At 33.7% G+C, this 15,368-nt stretch overlaps 4 protein-coding genes and 1 long non-coding RNA gene across 5 annotated transcripts; 2 read left to right on the forward strand and 3 right to left on the reverse strand.

The window, feature by feature from the left end:
- Positions 1 to 97: 97 nt before the first annotated feature.
- Positions 98 to 792, reverse strand: LOC147927888 (uncharacterized). The gene is made up of 2 exons (XR_015579411.1): positions 383 to 792; positions 98 to 282 (listed from the first exon to the last, which is right to left on the reverse strand). It is a non-coding gene; the product is annotated as an uncharacterized LOC147927888 (long non-coding RNA).
- Positions 793 to 2,446: 1,654 nt separating this feature from the next.
- Positions 2,447 to 3,646, forward strand: LOC104740171 (nudix hydrolase 18, mitochondrial). The gene is made up of 4 exons (XM_010460700.3): positions 2,447 to 2,769; positions 2,875 to 2,980; positions 3,106 to 3,189; positions 3,283 to 3,646. The coding sequence occupies exons 1-4, from the start codon at positions 2,699 to 2,701 to the stop codon at positions 3,580 to 3,582; spliced, it is 561 nt and encodes a 186-aa protein (XP_010459002.1). The 5' UTR covers positions 2,447 to 2,698; the 3' UTR covers positions 3,583 to 3,646.
- Positions 3,647 to 9,403: 5,757 nt separating this feature from the next.
- On the reverse strand, positions 9,404 to 10,461 carry LOC104740173 (protein PLANT CADMIUM RESISTANCE 2-like). The gene is made up of 4 exons (XM_010460701.2): positions 10,214 to 10,461; positions 10,037 to 10,108; positions 9,777 to 9,935; positions 9,404 to 9,662 (listed from the first exon to the last, which is right to left on the reverse strand). The coding sequence occupies exons 1-4, from the start codon at positions 10,428 to 10,430 to the stop codon at positions 9,580 to 9,582; spliced, it is 531 nt and encodes a 176-aa protein (XP_010459003.1). The 5' UTR covers positions 10,431 to 10,461; the 3' UTR covers positions 9,404 to 9,579.
- A 44-nt stretch (positions 10,462 to 10,505) lies between these two features.
- LOC104740172 (protein PLANT CADMIUM RESISTANCE 2-like) lies at positions 10,506 to 11,551 on the reverse strand. The gene is made up of 4 exons (XM_019235850.2): positions 11,394 to 11,551; positions 11,193 to 11,264; positions 10,878 to 11,090; positions 10,506 to 10,764 (listed from the first exon to the last, which is right to left on the reverse strand). Exons 2-4 carry the CDS (start codon positions 11,257 to 11,259, stop codon positions 10,682 to 10,684), a joined length of 363 nt encoding a protein of 120 aa, XP_019091395.1. The 5' UTR covers positions 11,260 to 11,264; positions 11,394 to 11,551; the 3' UTR covers positions 10,506 to 10,681.
- Positions 11,552 to 13,470: 1,919 nt separating this feature from the next.
- Positions 13,471 to 15,149, forward strand: LOC109128648 (uncharacterized protein At3g43530-like). The gene is made up of 4 exons (XM_019235454.2): positions 13,471 to 14,202; positions 14,285 to 14,446; positions 14,538 to 14,942; positions 15,024 to 15,149. The coding sequence occupies exons 1-4, from the start codon at positions 13,477 to 13,479 to the stop codon at positions 15,147 to 15,149; spliced, it is 1,419 nt and encodes a 472-aa protein (XP_019090999.2). The 5' UTR covers positions 13,471 to 13,476.
- The last annotated feature ends 219 nt before the right edge of the window (positions 15,150 to 15,368 follow it).

Below are 15,368 nucleotides of genomic sequence, written 5' to 3' on the forward strand. Positions count from 1 at the left end.
GCCTTCATTTTGTTTTTGACCTTCCATAGATTCCACACTATTAACGATTGAAGTTTTTGTTATTTTTTTAATATAGTAATATGTCTTTTATACAAGATTTTTTTATTAAATGATATATTTTTATTTTATAGGTTTTGATACTATGAAAGTATAATTTCATTTTACCTAGAAAATTGTTATTTTACCAAAAAAAAAAAGTGCAATTTTTTTTTAATTTGTATACAGCCCCTATTTCATTGGTCTGGTTCTGCTTGTAAACAGGGGTTGCTCAGAAATGAACTTCTGTTTAACAAGAAAAAGCCAAACAAATAATAAGCATAAAATTAAAAAGGCCAAAGATATATATTTGAAACAAATATAAGTTTAAAATTAGAATCCTCACCACACGCCATAAAAGACATACAATGCAGAGAGATACACTTGGTGCCTTTCAAACAAATGTGTCATCAGGTCTTCAATAGCATGTCTCACCACAAAGAGTGTGTGAGGGTCTAGACAATGCCCTGATTCTGTTGTACTCATGGAAGTCAAGAAAGAAGGCTTTGCAATCTTCGTTATACCACCAAGAACTGACTGCACCCTCCGTTGGACGGAAAGTTATTGATTCGACTTGGTAAATCCCCCCGAGCCTGCCAACGGGAAAGAGAGCACACACAAATATATCAAACCTTAAACACATCTACACAAGATGCAGTTTCAAGGGGTACAAGAGCACCAAAAGAGGAAATAGATAAAGCGTTCTTGGTCTAATCTAAGGCAAATGCTGAGACCGCTATTGAACAGAGGTGGCACAAGAAATCAATGTTATGAGCACAATCTGGCTCTTTAAATATTAGAATTTCAATTCCAAAACTAAAAATTTTAGATTATACAAATACTAATCTTATTGTTTAGAAAATTTGTTTAGTTCATATATTTCAAGAATTTAACAATTAAAAGTACTTTTATAAATGAATAATTATTAATTTATACTATAAATAATAAATATTTATGTATAGATAAATTAGTATCTTTTGAACAAAAAAAAATGAATATCACTATAAATTAAAAAAGTATCATGGTCATGGTCTCAACATTATTAATTTATAGAGATTTCACTTAAGTATATTTTTTTGGCCTTATATATTGTCCAAAATATTTTTTGAAATAAATGATTTTATTTAAAATTTTAATAATTGGCAAGATTTTTAAAAATATGAGGATATAATGGGTTTAAATGATATTAAAGCATATATGACCAAACATAAATATAAAATACATAGATGGACAATAATTTAATTATTTATCCTTTGTTTCTAATTTTCCCTATATATATATATATATATATATATACTTAACCGGATATAACCAAACCAGAACAACAAAGTAGTCTTCTTTTTTCTTTTTTGGTTAATAACAAAGTAGTCTTGGGAGAAAGAGTTCTTGTATTTTTTTTATAACAGCTGATTACAGAACTTGAGAATTTCTTAGACGAGTTTCTTATATAAGCTGTTTTTTTGGTAACATTATATAAGCTTTTTACGATTCTTTTACTAATAGTATAAGCTTTTAGATAAACTAAGAACCCTCTGATCCCATTCCGAGTTTAACCAGCATAGCCCTTCTCCAATGCAGAAGGGTGCTTAATTACTCTCATCTCCATTATCTTCACCGATTTGAGAGCAGATGAAAGCTCGTGTGATCCCAAATTACCATCTGAATCCAACTCTTCTTTCAACTCTTCTTTTTATTAATCGGTTATATTTGTTATTAGTTTGACATTACCGAAGAAACCATTGTTCCACGTCGGTAGTGTATGTGTATATATAGTCTTTTTCCATGGGCTGTGTCCACAGACTCAGACGATCAGACGTAGAAGCAGGAAAAAATATCGATTACGATTAAACACGTCCTTATATTAATTGGTGGGTGGGTCGACTCACGTGACGTCGTCGTCCCTCAGTCAGTGTAAACACTAACCGTGCCGCACTGCCGCGTACGGACAGCGACTTTTTTTTATTCTGATTCTAACGTACGTGCCGCGTATGAACATGATTAATTAACCTACACCACGAAACGACTGAGAAAACTTACGTAGTACATTCACCTTTGAACCTACACCTCGCTCTCTTGCTACGTAATGTATACGGCCCACCAATTTTTTTTACAGATAGTATACGTAATACTAATATTTTAAATTTTCCTTAACTTTCACCATCTATTGAATTATAGAATATAGATTTGATCATTTATGTTTAACTATATATGCTGCTATTGATATAGCTCATCATTTGATGTTCGTTAAGAACTAATTATTTTAATATGATGTATCTTTAAATATTAAAATATAGTAAACTGATTTCACAAGTTAATAGAAATTAGATAAAGACAACAAAAGAAAACCAAAAAAGAGGAAGTGGAATCGGTCGTTTTTCTATAAAAAGGATAAGCCACAATGGAGGGAGGCAAAGACAACGCTTTTTGTCTCATCCCAAATCTTTCACTGTCACTCACCCATATCATAACTTCATTATTCCTATCCACTCTTTCTTATAACTCTCAAAACGATTCTTTAACTTCGATCTCCAAACCGACACAGGATTCGTGGCTTTCTTCCGTTTTAGCCATCCAAGCAAAACCGTGATCTCCTCTTTTTTTTCTATACAGTCGAACAGTTAGGTTCATATATATTCTCCAAAACCTCTGTTTTTACTAGAAAATGGTGTGTTTGGTATCTCGTACGGGTCGTCAATCCCAAAGATACAATAAGGGACGCCGTCTAGTTGTCGGGTATGTTTCATCTATATGTATGTATATTGTTTCACCATTTATTCGAGTTGACTTTTATGCAATTTGAGTTTCTAAAGTTTTAGAATTGGATGCATGATATTGTAGGTGTATTCCGTACAGAGTCAAGACTTCCAACGATAGCAAAACTAGTGGCGAATTTGAAGTTCTTGTTATCTCATCTCAGAAAGGTCAAGCTCTGATGTTCCCAAAGGTACTAATTAACTTTTGACCTCTAACAAGAGTCAAGAATAAAAAATAAACCCTTAAATTATGATAAGTCTTGTGGTGTGGGTATATTAACTAGTTTACTCTGTAATTGATTTTTTATAATGTCAGGGTGGTTGGGAGCTTGATGAATCTGTAGAAGAAGCTGCGTCAAGAGAGACTCTAGAAGAAGCTGGAGTTGTCGGAAACGTTGAGGTGACTTTGAAACGGATCAGAACAGCCTTTTTTGTTTTCTTTATCTTAGATGGATCTATTAAATTCAAGTATGTGTTTTGATATTTGGTGCAGAGACAGCTTGGAAAATGGGATTTCTTAAGCAAAAGCAGAGGAACATTTTACGAAGGATTAATGTTCCCAATGCTTGTGAAAGAGGAGCTTGAGCTATGGCCTGAACAACATCTTCGTCAAAGAACGTGGATGAAAGTAGATGAAGCAAGAGAAGCTTGTAGAGATTGGTGGATGAAGGAAGCTTTAGATGTTTTGGTCCAGAGGCTTTCTTCACCATCAAGGAATCCTATGGAAGAAAAAGACAAGACCATTCCATTGATCTCTCTATCTGCTGAAAAACCAAATCTGATGTATTCTTGATCACTTTAATTTGTAGATAAAAAAAACATTTACGCAAAAAAAACATTTACGCCTTTTTCGTGAAGATTCTACGTCCTACTACTGCTGAAGGAAAAAGTATGTACAGAGGCAACGAACAGATTGTAGATTTTAGATGTGTCGAGCAAGACAACGTCATCATGTGAACGATGGGAGGAAGAAGATAAAAAAGCAAAGAGTGCAAACAAAAAAAGTGTACAATAATAATGTTTACTCTCTTTGTATCTCTCCCCATCTTCCTTATCTGATTTTGACAATGAATCGATGATCTAAATACAAGTTTAATATTCAGAAAACCATTTTCACAAGAAAAATCCATAATAGCATTTTTCTTGTTAGTGCATTTATTACGATTTTAAAGAAAGAAAAAAAGAGTTAAATACTTTACTAATAATGATACATAACCGACAACTATCTAAAGAGATCAATACAATAAAATTTGGATATTTTTCACCAGGTGATGATATTTCAGCATTTTGGAGAATTCTAAAGCTGATATCTCAGTTAAAATTAGTAATCAATCAAATTAAAAAAAATTAATACAATTCATCATTTTTGATGCAGTATATTTCAGTCAATTAAATTATCAATCCACAATCTGCATTGATCAATTCACTAAGAATACACAAAGTTGCTTAATCTATTCTTAACAGGAATTGGTTTGTTGTAACAGTCTTAACTAGCAAAACAAATTAAAGAAAAGAAACAGAACACAACTAACAACAAACTTTAAATCAAGATTAAACAAGTGAACCTTGGGCAAGGTAATTGACTTGGGAGATAGCTAACCAATCCTAGATGTCCAGACAACAATCAAGAACAATCATATGGCTAATAACACTAATGCAAATCAATCCATTTCCATGGTAGAGATTCCTATGCTAATCAAGTGATAATCAACTTTTTCCAAAGGCAATCACAAAGCTAGCATGCATTAAGAACAAGTCTTAATACCACTAAGCACCCTAATCATCAATTTCCATTGGCTAGGAGTGCAAAGCCCTTGAATAGCTTGGTTCAGGAATTTCATCAAACACCTTCTGGGCAATGGAAATCCTAATGTCTAGATTCAAGCTTGATCAAGGCTTTCCAGCATTACTAACACTAAACAAGATAGGAAACACATAAATAAGGCTCTAGACATCAAAGATCAATCATATATCTCCCTAATCTACCTAGCCCAAAGTTCTAATGATCTACTCACTCATCATCATGATCACACAAAGAAAATAGTTTGATCTTTGTGAAATCATAATATGAGATTATAGATTAAGAGATTTGAAAGAGAAATTGCTATTAAAAAACTTAGAAGTACTCAATCATTCAACAAACTAAGAGTAAATAAGCTTAAGAATCCTAAGTGGCTGCTAAACAAGAGATAAACAAAAGATAAACCAAAAATAAGAGATAAGAGATCAGTCTCCCCTTAATAGGGTTAGAGTATTTATAGCAAAATAAAAGGGTATCGGGTCAACCCAGTTCAAACCGGGTCAAACCCGGATCAAAACTAAAACAAATGTGGTGATGGTCTCACACGGCCATACTTTGACCGATTGAGATGGCCGATTGGGATGGCCGGGCACACTTTGGCCGATGGTGGTGGTCGCTGGTGTAAACGGTGTTTTCTCTTCTTGAGCTCCATCGGCCATGGCTTGGCCGATTGATGAGGTCGCGCGCCTTTAACGGTCATTGCTTGGCCGATTGAGCTTGGCCGCTGCTGTAAACGATCTTCCTTTTACTGAACTCCATCGGCCAGCTCTTGACCAATTGGGATGGCTGCTGGTTTTCACTTGGCCACCGTTTGGCCGCTGCTCTTGGCCGCGTGTGGCTCCTGTCTTCACTCTGGCTGTATATACGTTCACTCAAACAGGTATAACTCTTTACACGCACATCTGATTGGCTTGAAATCACCTCCATTGCAAAGCTTACTCAATTTACAATAACTTAGATGAAGAACTCTGGAGCTAAATCCCAAATAAAGGTCTTCATACGAGTCGATCTTTGAGGGACTGCAAACTGGTTCCGAATCATCAATCATCTTGTGTGCATCCAAATGTGTGTCTTCCATTATATTGCTAATTATTGACTTATTTGGCTCTACAGCATACTTTCCTTGTACATCTCTACTCCATCATCTGAGATAACAAACTTAATGCAAAATGCAACCTAAACAACCTGAATGCTCATGAATATGCACAAAACAATGAAGAATTAAGTTCTAAAATTACATAAAAACACAAGATATCAATTTTTCTCCAATAATAATTCTCTGTTCCACGTCACTTTCCTTTAGATTTTGTTTTCTTATGTTAATGTGTTCTCACCATTAAATTATAACTTTGCCCTAATATAACCCACCCCCCCCCCCCCAAACAAAAGCTTATACCTCAATGTGTTCTTATGTTTCTCTTAACAACTTTGGTAATCTAAGAATGAGTACGGTGATTATAACTTTTCCCAAACCTTAATTAGGTGAATCTAAGTATACTGTGCTATTGTTTTCTAAAATCTTCTTCTATGAGTATAATAATACATGTTGCCTCTAATCTTCACTTTGTGGTCATTCTTCTACCAAATAAAACAAATTAGATTTTACAAAAAGAACAAAAGAGAAATAAATAACTTCTTTGACAACAAACAAACTATAGAAAAATTAGGTGATTAAATTTGTATAAACTACAAAAATAATACACCAGAAAATCAAGCTACACTAATATTTCTAACTTCCATAACAAGTAAAGAAAATAAAATCAGAGGATAGTGTCTTTAGTTAAGTGGTTACAAGTTTACAACACCACATTTACGACTGATCCCTCCAAAATATGTTTATGTATTTTGACCAATATTAACTTTTCTAACAATTAAAAAACACTATAAAACAATATGTGTTTAAATTTATATTAAATACAAAAATACACAACAAATTCAAACCACGCTAATATATCTCACACATTAAGGTAAAGAAAATAAAACATTAGGCTATTTATACAATTAAGTTCACTCAATTTAAATGTAAACATTTATAAGCCATCTTTAATTTGAGATTTCTCAATTATTAATTTATTAGTGCATTTTCTATTTTATTATTATATAAACCATAGTTTTTATAATTAATTTAATTTTAAAAAGAAGTTCATATATTCAAGAATTTAATATATCTAAACATAATTATAAAAAGTATTTCTGCGGTATAGCACGGGTCTAATCTAATATGTTTTAAAAATGGTATTGTTAGTTAAAAATAGAGAGATATGAGATCAAGTAACCAAGAAATATTAGGTTTAAGCATGATGGTGGTGACTGACAATGAAGAACATGATCGGTGACATCATTGATGATGGTGATGGGTTACACGTGTCATGCTTAGGGGGTTGCTGAGTCATCTCTTGAAATTATTTGGCTTTTGTGCTTTATCTTTGGAAAACTTTCGTTCACACTTTGTAGAAGTAAAACTAAAACCTGATTGATTAGTATATCCCCACTTAATTTTTAAATTAAAATTGACAAAAGCTAAGATATGTAGTATTAATTAGTCTATGGAGTTAATCAACAGCTATTTTTTAATTTTTTTTTTATCAATTTGTGGAAAACTCGGATGTTCCACGTCTTTAATTGGCATCTGCTTTTGTCGGTACGAAGAGAAAATGTCAACCGCAAAGAAAAAAAAACGCGATTCACGTTTTGTCCAGCCTCTGTGAAAGTGTGAATGATCAAGTACTTCTAGACATATGCAATTCTTTTTAATCTATTTCGAATTTTTACTATCGTTGATATTAGTTGATTAGACATATAATCAATACTAAAGTATTTTGAGCGGTCGGTGAAATCAACTATTCTATGATCATAACAAGTAAGATGTTCAGTCTCATCCATGATATCGCTCGCTCATTTTAATTACATCGGATATCTCCGTAACTACAGCATCGAGTCACCCATTGCATCTATTGTACTTGTAAACGATTCAGATTCAGCGTCACCAATCAGTGGTTCTTCAATCTACCTAATAGGATTCTCAAATATATATATATATATATATATATATATATATATATCAGAACAGTATATTGGTTGCACGTAAACAATATGGCTTAAACATCGTTGGCTATTTCCTATCGTATCAACCGTCCCTTTACCCGATGCACTTTCATATAGAAAAAGTGATGACATCGGATTGGATCCACCTCTAAAACGTTATCCAAAAGATTTCAATTTTTTTTTTTTTTTTTGGTCAAATCCAAAAGATTTCAATAATAATAGTTTGTTCTTAATTTTTCATCTAATTTCATGATGCTTAACTTCTAAATAAAATATGAAAAGGAACCAATGACGCAAAAGCCTGAACTGATAATTACGAAAAAGATAATTAATGACGCAAAAGCCTGAACTGATAATTACATCTATAGTATTTATTATTACAGACCCGAACTGATAATTACGAAAAAGATATCAAGTAACCAATGACGCAAAAAGCCTGATCGATCGAAGCACATACTAACACCTTCGAGCCCAAATCGATAAGCCCAAGTTTTAAAGTGAGCACCACAATACTTGCTTTTGAATTCAGTCTCAAGGTCTTCGACTTATTAAAGTGAGCATCTGTAGTATATAGGTTGTTTGTCCCATACTTGCAAAAAATTTACCAACTTATACAGTAGTAACACCTTCCCTCACTATATCCACACAACATATTGACCGAGATGTGTTTTGGATTGACATTGATGGCACATAAGTATCTCTTTTACCGTGACTAGAAAATCTTGGTTGAAATGCAAACACAATATCCCTTACTAATATCACGAAAATGCATAATTAAAATTAACATGATTTCTTATCAAAAATTGCATCAAATCGCTGTCATAAATAAATATTTCGAAGAACAAATGAATATTTATCTCTAGAGGTAAAAATTTCAAATACTAATCTCTGCATTTTAATTATTTATCAAAATGAAAATATTTTTAATAATTTTTTGAAATATTTAATAATCAATCAAACTGATTTTTTTTTATAATAATATTAGTTTTAGAGTTATAATCGAGTAGACTGAATGCTTGCTATTTCATACAATCATAGCCATCTAATGAATGGGAAATAGATAACCGTATCTCTGACCTCGTATCTAACTATCTACGACCTACCAATTAACTTGACCGAATATTTTTAGTTAATGACACCGGATGCCTACCACTAATTGTGTGTTCTAAGGATTAAATTATTATAATATATACTAAAATATGTGTGTATAATATATAAGCTTTAGTACTATACATTATTGAATATTAATTGAAGGTGGAAATTAGAAAGAATCAACGAAAACGAACATGATGTTCTCTAAATATGTAGTTTCGGGGAAGTTACGGTCCAGCAAAGTCATATACTCATATATATTGCGTGTTTTGCGCAACTTCGTGAAAGTGGAGCTGTTACTATCTTGATCTTGTTTTTTCTTTCTCTTTGGTTTGAGTTAAGACTAGTCTTCTGATGAATGTTCGTTGAAAGGCGAATAAAAAGACAAAATAAAAGTAAAGACATACATATACATATAAATTCACGACAAAAAAAAAAATATTTAGATATATACATAATATATTCACATAAATACAAAAAATTGGTGGAATTCTTATTCTTTTTGCAGTTCAAATGCAATTAGTGTTTTCCGTGTTGTCTTTTGTGATGTTTTAAAATGTAATTAATCGTCTGTGTAAAGATATAAGCAAAAGCCTCGTAAGCTAAATATTTGTCGGATATGATTGGAGCGGATATCTTATAGTCTCTAGGTTACTACTTACTATTGTTTGGGTCATTGGGCTTCACTTTCTCGTTATATTATAACACTTTTGATTTATTGGGGGATATACATTGAAAAAAATACTCATGTTCAAACTTTCACAACAAGCATATCAGACAACACAAATAGAGGATTAATATCAAACATCGTTTATTTTAGTACATAATGAATAACATAAAAGAAATAAAACTTCAACGGTTCATGCCGCCTTGGAAGACCGGAGCACCCATTGCCACAGCTCCTTGGTTCTGTCTCTCCACGTTACCGGCCCATCCTAAAATACCACATTTTTTTGTTTAAAGAATGTCAATTTTTTTTGCGATTGCAAGAAAGAAACCTAATGGAAAAAAGAATAAGCCGTATCTAGAAAAAAAGAAGAAATAAATACGAAGACTCATATCGAAACCACGGTGCTTGAGTTCACGGTATTGTTGAGTCAAAGCACAGAGCTCACAGCAGAAATGTTTACGATAGAAGCACGAGTAGATACATCCACAACCGATTACTGCGGTTATCAACGCGTATAGTGCCCCAGCCGTACCACACGCTGAAAATTAATTTATAAACCCCCAATTATTTATCTTTATATGTTAAATTTGACAAAGCTTTCTCATAATTTCGTGTGTTATAAGTAAGTAATTAACTTACAGGTGGATCCTTGATCTACAATCTCAGCTACTTGGCCGAATGTAATACATGGACACCAGAACGTGATACAACCTGTCCATTCATTTTTGCAAGATATATATTAATTTAGGTTTGTGTACTTGTTTCAGCTGCTTTAACGTAGACAAATACAAGCAAATGTGTGAAAAAAGTGATTACAGTTGGAGCAGTCGGAAAAGCAGTCACAGAAGCCTGTGGACCATTCCTCTTCAGCATGAGGCTTGGCATGAAGGTGTTGAGCTTCCATGGAGGGAGAGAGAAAGAGAGAGATTGAGTGAGAGAGATACGATTTAATCTTCTTAGCTGAGATTAATTTTTCGGGTTTTCTTTTGTGATGTTTTAAAATGTAGTTAATCGTCTGTGTAAAGATAAGCATAAGCCTCGTAAGTCAAATATTTGTCCGATATGATTGAAGCGCATACTAGGTTACTACTTACTATTGTTTGGATCATTGGGTATCACTTTCTCGTTATATTATAACACTTTTGATTTATTGGGGGATATACATTGAAAAAAATACTCATGTTCAAACTTTCCCAACAAGCATATCAGACAACACAAATAGAGGATTAATATCAAACATCGTTTAATTTAGTACATAATGAATAACATAAAAGAAATAAAACTTTAACGGTTCATGCCGCCTTGGAAGACCGGAGCACCCATTGCCACACCTCCTTGGTTCTGTCTCTCCACGTTACCGGCCCATCCTAAAATATCACATTTTTTTTTAACGAATGTCCATTTTTTTGGCGATTGCAATAAAGAAACCAAATCGAAAAAAGAATAAGCCGTACGTGTATAAAAAAGAAGAAATAAATACCAAGACTCATATCGAAACCACGGTGCTTGAGTTCACGGTATTGTTGGGTCAAAGCACAGGGCTCACAGAAGAAATGTTTAAGGCAATCTCCACAATCATCACCTCTAATATTGTATTGAGCTCTCATCTTTTTACGATAGAAACACGAGTAGATACATCCACAACCGGTTATTGCGGTTATCAACGCGTATAGTGCTCCAGCCGTACCACACGCTGAAAATTAATTTATAATCCCCCAGTTATTTATCTTTATCTGTTAAAAGTTGACAAAGCTTCCTCATAATACCGTGTGTTATAAGTAAGTAAGTAACTTACTGGTGGATCCTTGATCTACGATGTCAGCTACTTGGCCGAATGTAATACATGGACACCAGAACGCCATACAAACTGTCCATTCATTTTTGCGAGATATATATTAATAGAGGTTTGTTTTCCTTTTTTACTTGTTTCAGCTTTTACGTAGACAAATACAAGTAAATTTGTGGAAGAACAAAAAAGGGTGAAAAGATTAATTACAGTTGGGGCAGTCGGAGGAGCAGTCACAGAAGCCTGTGGACTATTCTCCTTCAGCATGAGGCTTGGCATGAAGTTGTTGAGCTTCCATGGAGGGAGAGAGAAAGAGAGAGAGACTAACTTTTAATTAATAGAGAAAATGTGTTTTTAAGGTTCTGTAAAAAAGGAAGAAGGATGCTTGTGTATTTATAAGGACGTCATTTTGGTTCCATTATTTTTTAACTCGTCTCAACTTGTTTTATCTACAAAGTAACCATCACCGTTTACTTTACTATTTCCTTGACTTTTACCAAGCCTTTCTAGTTTTTTTAATAATTAAGGAATATATATTTCAATTTTTTTAGTGGATAATGTGAGGGATGAGGTATGCGAAACAAACTACACATATATAAAACTGTTTCCACTAGTTCTCACGAAAAAATATGAAGTTATTTTTTAGACTTAGCATTACAAATGACTCAAAAATTTACAATGATAATTATTACATTAAGCGCTACTTCTAAGCTAACTAGTCATTATTTGTTATTTAAAATATTTTATAAAAACTAATAAACAATTTCTACTAATAGAAAAGTTTCGTTTTCAGATTTATTACTCTGAATTCTTCTAATCCGATCACTGTTTTACATTTTCAAAATAAAGTCTTTTATCTAAGCAGTCAATAAGATTTTTTTAAAGAAAAATTCCCAATAGGTTGAAGTATTCAGAGTGATAATCATAAAACTGATGATTTTTTTTGTTTCTAAAGTTTTTTTTTTCCAAAACGTTTACAAATCTCTCCATGAAATAGCCACTTGATAATCGTCTCAAAATAAAAATCCACACGTACGTTAAGCAAAAATCTAACATACCTGACTCTAATTGATACATAAATTTGCAAAAATGGTGTAATTATTAGAACTTATAAGTAAGAAAAATAATTTAAAATAGATGAAAATAAAGAAAAATAGCTCAAGTCGACCGTATCAATTCTATATTTAATTACAACAACGATAAAATCATATAGAAGATGTATAATTGCACGATTCCCCCCCCCCCCCCTCTCTGACCGATATTGTTTTCAAAAGACTTCTAATATGATTTTCATTTTAATAATATGATTTTCATTTTAATCATTATTTCTAATTTTTTGTATATTAGTAACAAATAGGAAACAAAAAAAACATACTACTGTACGATGTTTATGCATTATTTGAATACTGAACGTGTACACATAGGAGACATCATTTCAGAACTCCCTTAATTTCAAATGAAAATATGAAAACTCTCCCATATAAACATTTTTTATTTTGATTTATTTTTAAATCAAAAACAAACACAATTATAACTATATCCTAATTACAACTCAGAAATTACTAAAAATACCTAGGTTTTTTTGTTCCACCCACAAACGATCTACAAACCCAATCGGATCTATCTACTCCACTATTTTTTGTAATTCCAATTAACGGTTGTCTCTCTTTCTTCGTGAAAAACTAGAGAATACTAATTGAGAGATCATTTGCTCTCTTTAATTGTTGTGTTGTTCGATCGATTGTGGTCACTCATCGTTGTTAGCAGGATGGTGAAGACGAGGTGGACTAAAAAGAGAAAAATTGCCGAGGAAGAACAAGATTCAGAGACGGCGGAGATTTCTCAGCCGGCAGATCTCCCTGCGGTTGGTGATGGAGAAGGTGAGGACGAAGTCGAAAGGAGTGATAAAGAGGATGAGGGAGTTGACTCAGAGACTGCGGGAGAAGATGAGAAGTGACGAAGGAGAAGAACAGAGCGAGCCAGATCTCGTTGGCGAAGAAGAAGTAGATTCAGACGCATCCTTGGGAGAGACCAATTCGGGCGACTCCACCGAGGCAATGGTACGTAGTACCAATTGATTGACCATGTAGAAGTAGGGAAAACATGTTGTTTTTCTGGGTTTGTAATACTAGGATAACATAGTATAATTGTTTGGGTTTGGAAAACTAGTATATCTAGGTATAACTATATGTATTGGAAAAACTTGGTTTTACTTGGTAGAACTATTAGTTTGGTATAACTTGGTAATACTTGAGACAACTATTTGTTGCAGGATGCCGATGATGATGAACCGATGGCACTACAACCTATAAGAATGTACCTCCCAGCGGCGGAGTATAAGAAGAAGATTAAGTTAGGTACGAGGTGTTATATAAAGGAAGTATTGACAACATTTGATAAATTGAAGCATCCGCTCACTACGTTTGAGAGAAATTGGTTTGAGAACCATTCACAGTTCAAACACATTTGGCACTTGCCAAGGGACAAAAATCACAAGGTTATGGGCATGTGGATGCTCCTTCTCCGAACGGCATGCATTGAAAAGAAAAGGGAAGTTTGGTTTGTTGTTAATGGTGTTCCCATCCGTTATGGTATCAAGGAACATGCCTTGTTATCAGGATTCAATTGCCGCAACTATCCAATTGATTATAACAAAGTTGGAAGTAAGACCTTCGTGAACAATCATTTTTCGTCTAAGAAGGTTACTCGTGAAGAAGTGAGAGAAAAGCTCAAGGAGATGGTACCTATGGAACGCTCTCGAGATCGGTTGAAGATGGCTGTCCTATACTTCTTATCTAGCATTGTTAGAGCACCGGTAAAGACAGGAGAACAAGCAACAGAAATTGATGAGTTTTTGCAAAAAGCAGTTAATGATCTTAATTTTTGTAAGACGTTTCCTTGGGGGAGATATTCGTTTGATTACATGCTGGAATCGATAGCTCACACGATGGATCATTTTCATGGGACCGTCACAAAAGGTGTATTATGGCCGGTTGCAGGTTTATGTATTCTTTTGGAGGTAAGTAAAATATATTTAGTATTGGATGTTGCGTGTTGTTCTTATAATTGAAGCTAAGTCCAACTATATGTTTGTTGTGTAGCTTTTAGCATTTGAGGCGATTCAACATTTGAGGAATCAATTCGTAGAAGATAATCCAGGAGCACACGTTACATGTCCTAGGATGTGCAGGAGAAAGTTCAAGAAATGTGAACTCAGAGGGTTTTCTCTTGAGAGAATAAATGATGAACTTGGTACAATTAAGGTTAGTTTTTATAGTTATTTTTAACATCCTATTTATCCTTTGCATATGAATGAGCTTTAGGTAATAGGTTTTAATCTTCATATATTTGTAGGACATAGATAGTTTCCTAATACCTGAGGATGATAATGAGAAGTCTCTTCTAGCTGGAATCACTGAAGAAGATGACGTCGATGATGCACATGATGTTGTTGTCAACAGTTGGATGCAACGTTATCTACGAGGATATCATGTCTGGTTTGAAAACATGTTCAATGAAGATGTTCAGTCCCGAGCAGGAGTAGGAGGAGTAGGAGGGGAGCCTGAGAACGTGAACGAGGAAATAGCCTTGATTGAAGGACCGGTATACCCTAGTGTATCTGATTTGGTGGATCTCCTAAACACCTTTAAAAATGAGATGGGAGAGAAGATGAAAGGAATTGTGGATAGGCTTAATGGGTGGGAAGAAAAAGTCGCGACATTGGGAGAAAGAGTTGCATCATTGGAAGAGAAATCGAAGGTAAGGTTTGGTTTTTTTGGTAATACTAGAGTATAACAGTTAGTTGGTAATACTTGTTAACACCAGATTATTCGAATGCAGACGCGTGAAGATACGACTGGTCCTGCAGACACTGGAGACCATTCAGACCTTGCACCAAAAGATACGGCTGGTCTTGCAAACCCACCACCGAAGCGAATGACAAGGTCATCAAGAAATCAAGGGTGAAGACTATATTGTGTTGTCTTGTATGGTTTTTGTAAAACTTGGATGTTGTGTCGTTTTCCTCTTTTGAGCAACTTGGTAAAACTTAGTAAAACTATGTTGTGTTGATTTTATGTTGAAATACTTGGTAAAACTTGGTATTAATATCTTAGATTATTTTTGTCTTTGAGCAACTTGGTAAAACTTAGTAAAACTATGTTGTGTTGATTTTTGTCTTTGAGC

The sequence above is a fragment of the Camelina sativa genome, chromosome 14 (assembly GCF_030686135.1).
Source record: "Camelina sativa cultivar CO46 ecotype springtype chromosome 14, ASM3068613v1".
Lineage (NCBI taxonomy): Eukaryota > Viridiplantae > Streptophyta > Magnoliopsida > Brassicales > Brassicaceae > Camelina > Camelina sativa.

Excerpts from the sequence above, each read along its gene's own strand:
- LOC104740171 (XM_010460700.3), top strand. The coding sequence starts at position 2,699 with ATGGTGTGTTTGGTATCTCGTACGGGTCGTCAATCCCAAAGATACAAT. Across the intron at positions 2,770-2,874 it reads GGACGCCGTCTAGTTGTCGG|GTGTATTCCGTACAGAGTCA; the intron begins GTATGTTTCATC and ends ATGATATTGTAG. Across the intron at positions 2,981-3,105 it reads AAGCTCTGATGTTCCCAAAG|GGTGGTTGGGAGCTTGATGA; the intron begins GTACTAATTAAC and ends TTATAATGTCAG.
- LOC104740173 (XM_010460701.2), bottom strand. The coding sequence starts at position 10,430 with ATGCTTATCTTTACACAGACGATTAACTACATTTTAAAACATCACAAA. Across the intron at positions 10,109-10,213 it reads CTTTTCCGACTGCTCCAACT|GTTGTATCACGTTCTGGTGT; the intron begins GTAATCACTTTT and ends ATGAATGGACAG. Across the intron at positions 9,663-9,776 it reads TGGTTTCGATATGAGTCTTC|GATGGGCCGGTAACGTGGAG; the intron begins GTATTTATTTCT and ends GTGGTATTTTAG.
- LOC104740172 (XM_019235850.2), bottom strand. The coding sequence starts at position 11,259 with ATGGCGTTCTGGTGTCCATGTATTACATTCGGCCAAGTAGCTGACATC. Across the intron at positions 11,091-11,192 it reads CGTAGATCAAGGATCCACCA|CGTGTGGTACGGCTGGAGCA; the intron begins GTAAGTTACTTA and ends ATTAATTTTCAG. Across the intron at positions 10,765-10,877 it reads TGGTTTCGATATGAGTCTTG|GATGGGCCGGTAACGTGGAG; the intron begins GTATTTATTTCT and ends GTGATATTTTAG.
- LOC109128648 (XM_019235454.2), top strand. The coding sequence starts at position 13,477 with ATGGCACTACAACCTATAAGAATGTACCTCCCAGCGGCGGAGTATAAG. Across the intron at positions 14,203-14,284 it reads GTTTATGTATTCTTTTGGAG|CTTTTAGCATTTGAGGCGAT; the intron begins GTAAGTAAAATA and ends TTTGTTGTGTAG. Across the intron at positions 14,447-14,537 it reads ATGAACTTGGTACAATTAAG|GACATAGATAGTTTCCTAAT; the intron begins GTTAGTTTTTAT and ends ATATATTTGTAG.